This window comes from Vipera berus (assembly GCF_964194415.1).
Source record: "Vipera berus genome assembly, chromosome: 1".
Lineage (NCBI taxonomy): Eukaryota > Metazoa > Chordata > Lepidosauria > Squamata > Viperidae > Vipera > Vipera berus.
Window position 1 is genome coordinate 69,262,289 of NC_138202.1, and position 12,826 is coordinate 69,275,114.

At 37.2% G+C, this 12,826-nt stretch overlaps 1 protein-coding gene across 2 annotated transcripts in view; it reads right to left on the reverse strand.

The window, feature by feature from the left end:
• Positions 1-11,779, reverse strand: part of VPS39 (VPS39 subunit of HOPS complex) — a 34,259-nt gene extending 22,480 nt beyond the window's left edge. Inside the window, exons 1-8 of one of the 2 annotated variants that reach the window (XM_081314100.1) lie at positions 11,574-11,778; positions 10,640-10,705; positions 9,685-9,749; positions 6,192-6,234; positions 5,622-5,716; positions 3,857-3,955; positions 1,204-1,296; positions 654-837 (exon numbers count right to left, since the gene is read on the reverse strand). In XM_081314100.1, coding sequence (XP_081170226.1) covers positions 654-837; positions 1,204-1,296; positions 3,857-3,955; positions 5,622-5,716; positions 6,192-6,234; positions 9,685-9,749; positions 10,640-10,705; positions 11,574-11,646 — 718 coding nt within the window. In that variant the 5' untranslated portion in view covers positions 11,647-11,778. Of the gene's footprint in view, positions 1-653; positions 838-1,203; positions 1,297-3,856; positions 3,956-5,621; positions 5,717-6,191; positions 6,235-9,684; positions 9,750-10,639; positions 10,706-11,573 lie in introns of both variants that reach the window. The other variant, XM_081314101.1, reaches the window with a different exon arrangement.
• Positions 11,780-12,826: the final 1,047 nt, after the last annotated feature.

Below are 12,826 nucleotides of genomic sequence, written 5' to 3' on the forward strand. Positions count from 1 at the left end.
ATGTAAAATATGGGATAACAGTATACTCAATTAAACATCTCCTATACGTTTGGCCTGGATGCATTGGCTTCAAATAAACCTCCTGATTTACCATTACCAGAATGCTTTTTAGTTTAGTTGAATTAATTATAAAGTATATTTAAAATATTAAATATAATTTCTATGAATTTAAGAAAAAAATAATTCAACAAGTGTTTATTTTCTATATTTACCAGATTAAATATACAAAAATAGCTGATATCAATGCTGATGGATCCCTTATACATGGGTTCCTTTAATATTTCACTTTGGGTTGATATTCACAAAATTGTAATATGATGACTGTTGTTTAAAGAATGGGAATACATGCCAAAATTTATTACTACAGTATCTACAAATTGTTGGTTTTTATACAGTAATAAATTAAAATTTGAGCAAAGAAAATTATTATTCAAACAGTAGGGAAAACAAAGCTGCTTTGGACTCATAAACCTGGATTACAGATAAACACTTTCTATGTATAAACTGGCATTTTATCAATACAACAGAAAGATAACTATCATCTCCTGTAGTCAAATGTCATTATTCATTTAAAAATCAAGGTGTATTACATTTTCTGTGTGTAACATATTTTCTCTTTAGAGCTAAGAATTTTTAATTTTACTTGTTCTCACCCATGACTTTTGGGATATCTGTCCAGTTGAAGGCACATTTCTGTGTACAGACTCCTTCTTCATTCAACACAACAGTTAGATCATCTTGACCTACAACAACTTTGCCATCTGCTAATGGAACTACTAATGGCTCAAGCTGCTTTCCTGTAGGAAATAGTTCCTTAATCGATCCCTTCCCATCTACCTGTGAATTAATAAAAAAAATCTGGTCATTCCATTCAAAAAGCCATTACCAAATTACTCCTCATTATTATTAGAAAGAGCTGTTCCACGCCCGGTATTCCTGTCACTGAGCCTATTTCATCAAAGCACATCACAGCCAAATTGTTTAAGGATTTCCCAAACAACAGTCAACTTCTACCACTGATGTCATAGTAAATGTATAGTGCAATAAAGTGGCTATTTTCTGAGAAGGCTCACTCTATGTAGTAAGCATATTTAGTACAGGAACTGTGAATTCATAATTCATGCTCCAATCATTCATTTCTCCTGCATACAGTATCCAGAAAAATCAGTATTTTCCATCTTAGTCTAAATTCTTTCTTTTTACCTTTATTAGATAATAATCCCTTTTGAAACCAACACAGATTGAATCTTTGCACCATGCCATCGACTTAGGTACATCTGGCACACTGAAATCTCCCTGGAGATCAAGAAGAAAAAATATCTAATTAGGTACAATTAAGGAAGCTGAATATTTTCTCTCTATATATAAAGGATGTTCCTAAGCACAATCTCCATAATTAATTCTAGGAAAAAGAACTCCCAGAAAATAAAAAACATAGGAAAAAATTATAAAATTAAAGACATCTGAATGAATCTTTATTACAGCTAAAGGCCAGGGATAAATGGTACCTTTGAAAACAATTAAAAACAAGAAAAAGCGAATACAGGCAATTGACATATTGATATAAAAAGCATGTTAGAACTGTGGAAGCCCTGTCAGTAATTGATGCTTGATTTTCATGGCTACTGAGCAGTATTTTGCTATGGTCTCAAATATAAATTATTTACAAACAAGGATGGATATATAGGTATTGTCAGATTACTCAAGGACTAATGTAAAAGAGGCATAGATGTTATGAACCTTCCTACAGTTGATAAAATAAAATAACACAAGGGGTTTTTCAACATCTCCAGTTCCAACCAAGCAAATATATTTCTCAAATGGGATTTAAAATATCTTCTCAATAGTATTGCCCAGATATTAAACATTGTACCTTGCCCAGAAAAAAAAAGCTTTCCTTAATTTGGAGAATGTAAGGAGAGATATAAGGGACCCGGTGGCTCAGTGGGTTAGGACGCTGAGCTTGTCGATCAGATGGTCGGCAGTTTGGCGGGTCGAATCCTGAGTGCCGCATAACAGAGTGAGCGCCTGTTACTCATCCCAGCTTCTGCCAACCTAGCAGTTCGAAAGCACATAAAAATGCAAGTAGAAAAATAGGGACCACCACGGTGGGAAGGTAACAGCGTTCCGTGCACCTTTGGCGTCTAGTCATGCCGGCCACATGACCACGGAGACGTCCTAGGTCACACTGGCTCTTCGGCTTTGAAATGGAGATAAGCACTGGCCCCTAGAGTTGGAAACGACTAGCACGCATGTGTGGGGGAACCTTTACCTTTACCTTTAAGGAGAGATAAATGGTCATTTCCCAAGTCCTTGAAACCCAAATCCTATTTCTCTGTAAAACTGTTTCCTTCTGCTGAAAATCCAGTGTTTTTAAATGTCGAGAAGTGTATGTTTAACATGGCCGTAGTCCATGGTTCATAGAAACTATGATGACAACCACCAGCAACATACCTTTAAAATTAATTTTTGCTCCATTACATTCCATAGTTTAAAATTAAAGACAGATCATAAGATCTTAATTTTTAAAAAAACTATTTTAAGCACTGCTATTTCTTTTATTAAAAAAAACCTGACATCAATATATATGTGAATGCTCTAACACTGGAAGTTTTTAAGAAGAGACTGGACAGCCATTTGTCTGAAATGGTATAGGGTTTCCTGCCTGAGCGGGAAGTTGGACTAGATGACCTCCAAGGTCCCTTCCAACTTATTATTATTGATCATCGCACAGTCAGCCAGATGTTCAGACTGGATTTGGCATTTTTGTCTACCTATCCAGTCCTTACCAAGGACCTGGGATAGGCAGATGTGGTTGTTTGATGGTATTACAGATATCGTCGCAGGATGGAAGCAGTTCCTAGTAAGGCTGCCTTTTGCAATTGACTAATGGCAAATCTGTCAATGCCAATGGGTGCTCCAGTTGTTTTGGGATTGCACCCAAGGCACCTATTACTATTGGTACTACCCTTGCTTGCCTTTGCCACAGTCTTTCTATTTGTAGGTCTTTACATTTTGTTATCTTCTCCAGTTCTTTCTCATCTATTCTGCTGTCTCCAGGCATTGCCATGTCCACTATCCAGACTTTTTTGTCTTTACTATCGACAAATGCTAAGTCCGGGGTGTTATGTTGCAGGTGCTTGTCTGTTTGAATTCTGAAGTCCCAGAGTAGTTTTCTATTACTTTCTCTATTTTATGATCCCACCAGTTCTTGCTTACAGGCAAATGATATTTCTTGCAGATCTTCCAATGGACCATTATTGCCACTTTGTCATGCCACTGCTTGTAGTCAGTCTGTGCGATCTTCTTGCAGCAGCTTACCAGGTGGTCCACTGTTTCTTCAGCTTCTTTGCATAGGGAGCACTTACTGTCTGTTGCTGTCTTCTCAATTTTGCCTTTGTATGCATTTGTCCTTAAGGCTTGGTCTTGTGCAGCCACAATTAGTCCCTCAGTCTCTTAGCCATTGCCAGGTCTCGTTATTATCTGCTTTCCCAGCTACTTTTTTTATGTACTGGCCATGTAGTGCTTTGTCTTCCCATTATATAATCATAATCATCATCATCATCATCATCATCATCACCATCTCCCTGAGTTTTGTAGAATTCTATCTTTGTTTTTAGTTCTTTCTTAATCAATATTATACTTCACCAAATAAACTTGAAAGAGAAGCTAAGTAACTGTTAAATTGGGTTTAAGAACTAAATCACTCAAATTATTTTTGAAAATGTTTTCTGAATAGAAAATCAATGACACTTTCAAATCAATGACACTTTCAAACCAAAAACTATACTTTAACATGAATGACAGAATGCTAATGAGAGTGAGATGAACAGTATCTAAATAAATAATACTGCACCTGTAGCTCATGGAATTTTCGGTCCTTCCAATAAAACAGTTGTAACTTCTTTCTCACTGCCACACACATTCTCAGGACCTCTTCTCCAGTATCAGAGTGCTGTAAAAAGAAATTTCTCTCTAAGTATCAAAGCTGGAAAACACAATATTAAACTCTGCTCACACACAATGTTACACCATTGTTTTCTTAAATATGGCTTATTGAGTAAACCATAATTGCTGTCCTGCAATATGCTAAGCTGTAAACTGTGGCTTGCAAATTACTATGGTTGCATTCCCTCAACTTGTGCCACAAACAAACCTCAATAGTGTATTATGTAACTCCACTGTCTATGCAATCTCATGTTTTTGACTTGTTTCTAATGGACCTGAGCAGGCCTTATTGTCATTCTTTCCTTGATTATCTTTTTCCCTCCCTAAAAGCAGGCTGAAATAAAACCCATTTCTCAGTAGACCCAACAGAACTGTTGGTTCCAATTGCAGTCAGTAAGTGACTGTATTTTAATTATGATCTTTAAAATGTGATTTTCAGAAGTAGTAAATGATCCCATTTCCCCCACCCACCCTGAATATTCATCAAGTAATGAATTTTAATCTAACACACCAAATGTTCAAGAAGGCAAGCAATGGGCGGAATTCCCCCTCAAATATACCTTACATAAATTGTCTTTCTCATTCCAAGCAACTTAAAAAAGTCTTTGGCGATTTAATTGCCTTGGCCTGGAAAGCTATTTGGCAAAAGAAGAAAGCTAGAATTAGACTTAAAAAACAAAAGCTTTGTCTTACCAGAGGGATTATATTATATATATAATATATTATATGATTAAATATTTGTTTGAATATGATTAAAAGAATGGATAATCGATTTTTATAATAAGATGTATAACTAGAATAGCACCTCTTTTTTGATATGGGAAATATGAAAATACGAAGATGGCTTCTATAAATGAAACTCTTATCTATATAACTGTAAATAATCTTAAGAAAACTATAACTGACAAAAATATTCCAAATATTGATAGGAAATTAAACTTAAATAAGAACATGAAAAACAGGATATTGATTTAATAAGCCTTGGTGGAGCAGTGGGCTAATGCCTCCTTAAGTAACACCAGCTGCCTGCAATTAGTGCAGGTTCGCATCCCACCAGGCTCAAGGTTGACTCGGCCTTCCATCCTTCTGAGGTAGGTAAAATGAGGACCCAGATTGTTGGCGGCAATTAAGCTGACTTTGTAATAATGCCGCTTGGGGGGTGTATGAAAGCCCTAATAAGCAGGCATATACATAGAATGAAGGCTATTGCTAAGCACATTGGTTTGTGCTTAAATTGTAAGCCGCCCTGAGTCTTCGGAGAAGGGCGGGATATAAATGGGATTAAAATAAAATAAAAATAAATAAAGAGATTTTAATTGCAAATACATTTGAAATATAAATTGGTTAGAAAAGAGGTTTTAAACTGATATTATTGTTATTTGTATAATACTGGAAAATATGATGAGGATGTTTATATTCAATTTTGTATGCATTAATAGTAGCAAGAAATGTATTTGCGTAGTGTTGGGAAAATGAAAACAATTTGGGGGGAAAAGGAGGGAAAAAACACTGGATTGTGCAGTATTGAACTAATTGATACTGAAGAAGTTAATGTTAAATATGTGAACCCAGACAACACGTTGTTTACTAAGCACTAAAGATTGTAATTATTAAAAATTAATAAAATATTTTTAAAAAAGAACGCAAGCCTGGGTCCTCTTTTCATTACATACCTTCAGATCACAAGTGAAGAGAGTTGCACCTTTTGCCTTAGAAACTGCTGTGATTTGTTGAAAAGTCAACAGATCGTGAACATAAATGTTGTTTTCTGTTTGGGACAAAACAGAAAACAAATCTTAAATTAAGATATACATATGCTGCTATTGAAATCTCTACAACTTTCTCATAATGAATAATGCCACAAACATTATTTTACTTTCAAATAAAATGGAAAATTTACAAATATCTCCCAGTTTGTTGATTCTGCAATGATTCTGAGTCTCAAAGAATCTCCATAGTAAGAGTAATGGACAATATAAAAATTGTGAACTTAAATAAAGGTTAAAGAACATAACAAAACATGAAGTGTTTTTTAAAAAATTAATGTGGCCTTAAAAAAATTAAAATAAGAGTTAAGATCAGAAGTAAGGCAAAACACTGAAATTCAGGTAACAGAACAAATTCACACATTGCCAGCTCAGAAATAAACTCAAGATTTAGCTCTTAAAGACGTCCCATAATCTTGTAATGGCTGCCATGCCTTGTTTCAAAACAGAATTAATCTGAACAATTATTTCACTTACCTAATAGGCTGACCAAAATTTTGAACTGGGAAACAACATGGATCTATTAAAAATAAAAATAAAAATAAAAATCTTGTAAATAAACTGTAAGTTTGTTCAAAGTTAACTTGCCCCAAAGGACTATAAAATGCAATTGATTTATAAGCAGATCCTCATACCCAGTAACGCTTCAGTGAAAATTATGGAATATCTGATGAAATAAACTAATTTGTAACCCTCTATTAACAGGGGGTTTTTATATTGCATAACAAACATAATTGTATGATTTAACAGTTACACTAACTAGAAATATATTTAAATTCCATAATAATACATACCATATACAATTTATAAATGACTGAATGAACTGATATCATAAGTTGGGAACAGTATTACAACAGTATCACTTAGGAATGGAATTACTGGTCCCAATTGCAGTTGGTTAATGAAAACTAATAATGGTAATAAAGGTAATACATTAACTTCCTGAATTACACGTGGTACAAAGATAACATGAGTTTTTTCCATTCCATTTTAATAGCACTATTTTTAATTTTTTTAAAAAGTCATATTCCAAAATAAAGAGCTGGTGCTTTTTTCCAAACAAACAGTTGACATTTTGTTCTCATTTTGGACATTTTTGCCATTTCTTTTATTTCAAGTTGTTGCAACTTGAATGTAGTGTATTCCAATGAAATTTAAAGTGATTATGACAGTCATGTTTTTTTTTTAATTTAAAAAGTTTTACAATACATTTTGACTTTAATCCCCCCCTCCCCCACCCCTATCCCTCTCCCCCACTCCCTCCTCCCCCCCCCCCGACTTCCCAGAGCTAAATACAGGGCATAAAATCAAAAAACAAACATAAACACCCCTATGTTATCAACAATAAACTATAAATTCTATCTCTCTCTAGCTCATATAAAATGAGTACAAACAATATTAATATTACAAATAAAGTAGAAAAGAAAAAGAGGAAAACAGAAAAAGATCTTTACTCAAAATAAATTTTCTTAATCCCAGTCCTTATTCATATTAATTTCAAAAAAAAAGGAAAAGAAAAAAAAACTTTCACCTGCTATTTGCATTCTCCCACCTTTCTCTAATTTCCAAACAAATTCTGAGTTACGCACCAAAAGCGCTTATCTCTGTTAATCTTAATAATCTCCAACCAAACTAAACTATAATCAAAAATAGTTCTTGCATGTATCACGCCAAATGTCTCACAGTTCCAAATCATCCTTAAGTTCAAATAAAAGTTCAAATAAAAAGAGTATATATAAAAAAAAAATTAGGCAATCTCTAAGACAACTTGTTGTTAATTAGGAGCTTACATACCCACTCTTAGTTCAACACATACTTTAAGTCCATAACCCTAATATACTTTTCTAGCAAGCAAATAACATCAATCTTAAATTGTGTAAAATATTAAAAAAAAGGAAAAAAAACTTTCTTTCTCCTCTATAATAATTTTACTCCATTGACATTCTAATCTAAAAATTTAATCAGCAATCTTAACGCCCCAAAACTTTTGGAGCACCTCTGTCATGACCCCCAAAACTTCTTTAGACCGCTCTCCTCCTACATCTTCACTGTAAGCACACTTTGAAGATTCCATAACTTTCTGCTGGTCTTGCTCTTGCTCTCGTCTCGCTCTTCTTAGGGCGGCACGTGTCATCTTCTGGCCTCCTGCAGCAACCGATGAGACTGTGGCTTGATCCCCTCCAACACCATTGTCCTCTGTCTGTCTATCTGCAACATCTTGAAACTTTCCCACACCGTATCCTTTTGCAGCTTCCAAAAATGATAGGGGGGTTGCTTTTAACACATTACTATAAAAATCACGTGCCTGAGCCACAGTAACCAAACGATGTCTTTTACCTTCGTGCGTCGCCACCAACCCACCTGGAATCTCCCATCTGAACTTAATATCACGTTTCTTAAGTTCCTGTACTAGAAATGCAAAATCTTTCCTTCTCCTTAGGATCTTCGGAGGGATCTCTTTTAAAACCAAAACTTCTTGCTCAGCCACTACCAAATTAGTATCATAAGCAGCTTGAATGACTTCATCTCTAATTACTCTCTTTGTAAAATAGACCACCACATCTCTGGGTAACTTCCTCTGTCTTGCAATCCATGAATTTACACGAAAAACTTTGTCCATATTTCCCTCAATTTCAGATGCTGACTGGCCCAGTACCCCTTCCAGAGCCTCAGAAATCAGCTGCTTTAAATCTTCTTTACCATTCTCCTTTAAACCCCTAATTCTAATAGCATACTGCATCTGATTATACTGAACAAGGCTCAATTCTTCGTCCATTTTATCCCTTATATTTTCATTTTCTAATACCTTTGCTTCTAATATAGAGTTCTTTTGACTGAGATCCTCCACTTTTATATCCAGCTGTAGCACACATTCAGCTACGGATTCAACCTTAGACAAGATGTCCACCCTCATTGCTCTCAGCTTCTCTTCCATCTTCTTCTCCAATTTCTCCATTTTCTCCTCCAATTTCTCCTCCAGCTTTTTCAACTTTTCATCCATCATATCAGACATCAGTTGTGCATGCTTTCCAAGAGCGTCTTGTAAATCCTTAAGCGTCAATACCGGGGGAGATGCAGGAGGAAGCAAAGCTTGCAGTGAGGTCTCTTGCACCAGGGAAGACCCCGCATTCCGAAGAGCTTTAGAAGTTTTAGCCGCCATCTTCCCCCACTTTCACTTATTACGCACTTTCACTTTAAAGCTATAAAATCCATTGAGCTAGAGAGTAAAAATAAAGAGTCCACTTCACCTTGACCTCCTGTACCGCTCTGCCTGCATCTTGATAATCAAAAGTATTTCCTTTTGGCAGGGGTGGTTGCTAACGCCTGGCTCTGCTCCAAGAATCCCAGAGCAGAGGCGCTGCGCAGCTCGGAGCAACCCAGGCTTCGGGGGGGCTCATCCTTCAGCCGCCCAAGCTCTCAGCTCAGGCGGCCCCGGAGAGCTCAACCCCTACCTGGGGCCTCACCCCCTCCTCTTCTCCCGAGGAGGGGGCTTCAAATCCATCTAAACAGCTGATCGGCGCTGTTTACGATGGAAAAACACAGCTGCGGAGCGGGCAGCCCAAAAACGGCTGTCTTTCAACGTCGCGTCGCCACCAGAAGTCCTATGACAGTCATGTTTTGACAACACACATTTTAAAAATAAAGAAATGCTAACTCCCTTTTCTTCCAAAATGAATACTTACCATTTTCCTTTTTACTTAATAACTCAAATAAATGAGAATTTAATCTTATCTTCTAAAATATTTATCAATGTGGATGGAGAATAAATATATTTCTTATTATGGGACAGCAATCACAAACATACTTATCACCCATAACAATAATGTATATCAAACATGAAAATAATTAAAATATTCTAGAAGCCAGAATCAATTGTACACCCATTTCCAATCTCGCCAACCTTTTAAAATGAAGTCAAGGTTTCACAGAAATTACCAATCTTAGTTGAATCTAAATTTGCCGCTCCTACCTGCTGTATTTTCTTGGAGAAGTTCTTGTTTGATTTTTCTAATGTGACTTCAAACCTATTGCAACCTATCAAACAATATATGGATTTAGATAAGATATATTATAAGTAACTATTTAATCAACCTGCATTTATCAGTTAAGGAATAATGTCATATAAAGTTCTGAACTGAGATTAGAGGAGGTGCAAGTCTCACAACTTCATTTGAAGATTGCAAAAAAAAATTGTTCTGCACATTACAGCATATACAGTTATCAAAAAATCATTATTGACTATCCAATTATTAGGAAGATTCCACTATTAATTTTTATTTCAAGACAATCTTTTTTTCTGTGAATTCAGGGACTCCCAGAAATTGAGACGTACATGATCAACTAGTTCTAATAAGTTGTTGATTTAAGGGAGAGAATTTTTAACAATTGTAATTCATACATATTTCTATTCTAATTCATATTTTACAAACTAGATTCAAGGCAAACGAATCAAGTATGAAACTGATTGGCTATTTAAAATATGTTTCACCTTATTCTAAAATATAATGAAATTTTGCATGGAATTAAACATGCTACAAGGAACACAGAATATTTCAAGTCAGCCAATAAACTCTTTATCATATACATTTTATCCACAGCGATTAGATTATAAATAATATTAAATTTATTTCTCAAATAAGCTTTAACTGGAAGGATTCACACAACTTGCAAAGCAAAATGGTGGAGTTCATGTAACACACTAAACCTAAAACAAAAAAACATAAATTAGCACTATACATAAACCAGCCAGCGTAATGCTAAAACAAGTTTCTGGTTCTTGGCAATACATTCTGTCTAACTACTACAGGGACTATCTTGTATGAATCTGCCCTAAAATACAATGAAGTAACAGATGGCTCCCAACTGTCCTTAGTTGTTGTTATTTGGTTAATATGCTAAAGTATAGTAAATCATTACAAACTTACCAGTTTCTTTTCGAATTCTGTAAAGTAGAAGATGTCCTTGTTTAGTCCCAACTAAGAGCCATTCTTCTACAAATGAGAAAATTTAGTTTGCACCATTAATATTCTATTTTTTCCTAAGAAATTCACATTTTTACAAATATTTCAATAAAAATAATTTTCAAGTAAACATATATTTTCTAAGGCCAAATTTACAGGGCAATCCTACCCATATTACCAAGTCAAATTGCCTTTATACCCAGGAAAGTCTGTGCAGAACCTTATTCTAGAACTAAATATGACATACCTCTTCATGGCTCTATAAATGAATTTTACTGTGGATTTTTTATAATAAAACTTTATAGGTTTTTCTGAGTATTGGAAAGCATCTGAGAATGTTATACAGTACAATATTTGAAATGTTTAATTTCCGGGAAATTCACTATTCACAGAGAGGAAGAAAATACAAGCTACAAGTTGCACACCCCATTACACTTTATTAAAATAAGTGTAGAAAAACCATAAAGACACACAAGCATTCCTGCATTCATATTAATTTATTAAACGCGAATGCCACTTTTATTCCCCCATAACAGCAACCCTATGAAACAGAAACCGAAAATCATCCCAGCCCATGGGATGTTTGCATTTTCTAGACTAACATCGCAGTTTTAACTTCCCATGACTCACGTGAGAGTCACGTTTAAAAAAATTCACAAAAGGCAAAGCGCTCAAGTTTTCCCAGCACCATCTATCAACGCGCGAGGAAACTGACAAGATTTAGCCCTTACTGGGACATATGCCTAATTATTTCGTTCAACGTGGCGGTAGGAGGGAAAGGGGAAAACAGTAAAAAACGGTATGACAAGCTCTTGTGGTTGTGACCCGACGCCAATGTCGGGAGAGAGGAGACAAGGGCTGGGTGGGGGGCGAATCCGGAGTGGCGCCCTGCACTCACCCCAAGCCGCCAAGCAGTCGATCTGCAGCGGCAGTTTTTCCAGGATGAGCACCGGCTCGAAGGCGTCGTGCATGATGGCGACAGCTTCTCAGAAACGACGGGCACTTGCCCGAGGCACCAAGGAGGGCCCGAGCGACGACGGTGCCAACAATCCCCAACCACAACAGCCGAGCCTGGGCCGCGGCAACGTTTCCGGGTTGCTCTTCACTTCCGTAGCCAAACTCCGCCTCTGAGCGGGCCGGGCAGGCCGTTTTTTCCCCCCCGGCTGCCCGGGCGAACGACTGTCGCGGCGGTCTTCCCGTTCGCGGACCAAAGCCTGGCTCTCCAATTCCAGCCGCAGAGATTACATTAAGCACATATCTTTGAGTATCTTTTTTTGGCGAAGCTCATCTTGGCGACTAAAGCAGGCATAGAGGAGAATGGGGGCAGGTCGAGGGACTGAAGGAATCTGCAGCAAAAGGCGACTTGGCAACTCCAAAGTGCAAAAGCGCAATGCCGTAGGATAAAAATAATAATAATAAACCTTTATTGTCAAAGTACAACGTGTGTACATTGAGATTAGCTGAGCCTTCCCCCCCCCCCCGTGCTCTCTCCCCCCAACACACAGTGACAACAAACCCTCCATCCTACCACACCATGTGAACCAACTACACCACACACTGGCCTCCCAAGTCAATTCTGCATAAGATTATGTCCCATTTAAAAGCCTAACAGCCCACGGATAAAAGCTATTTTTCAGCCTGTTGGTACGGCTGGCTATATTCCTATATCTCCTACCGGATGGTAGGAGAGTAAAGAGATACTGTCCATGTTATGTTCGGATCGACGACACACACACAGCGAGGTATTGCAGCATTTGTCTTTATTGATACACGTGGAGTCAACTGGGGATCCCCGTCCGGGTGGCTCAATATATGTCCGGCAGCCGCTGGACGCTAGCCAACCCCCGGCCGGGAATCTCCCGCCACAGGAAACAACACCCAACCCAGGCTCGTGGATTTCCCGCTGGTGGGAAACCACTCCCCTGCTAATCTACCTATACAACACCCCTTCCCCCCCAGATAAGAGTTATATTATCTAACATAATCTTTTAAGTAAGTGGGTGGCTTGTGAGCCCTAACAGGATATCTCCCCGTTGGAATGTCAGCTCTGTTGTTGGTTTCCCCGTTGGGCCTTGCCGCCTGTTGGGATGTCGCTGCAGGTGTCGGGTCTACGGGTTGTTGTGTTATTATGAGGGCTGCTGGCTGTGCAGC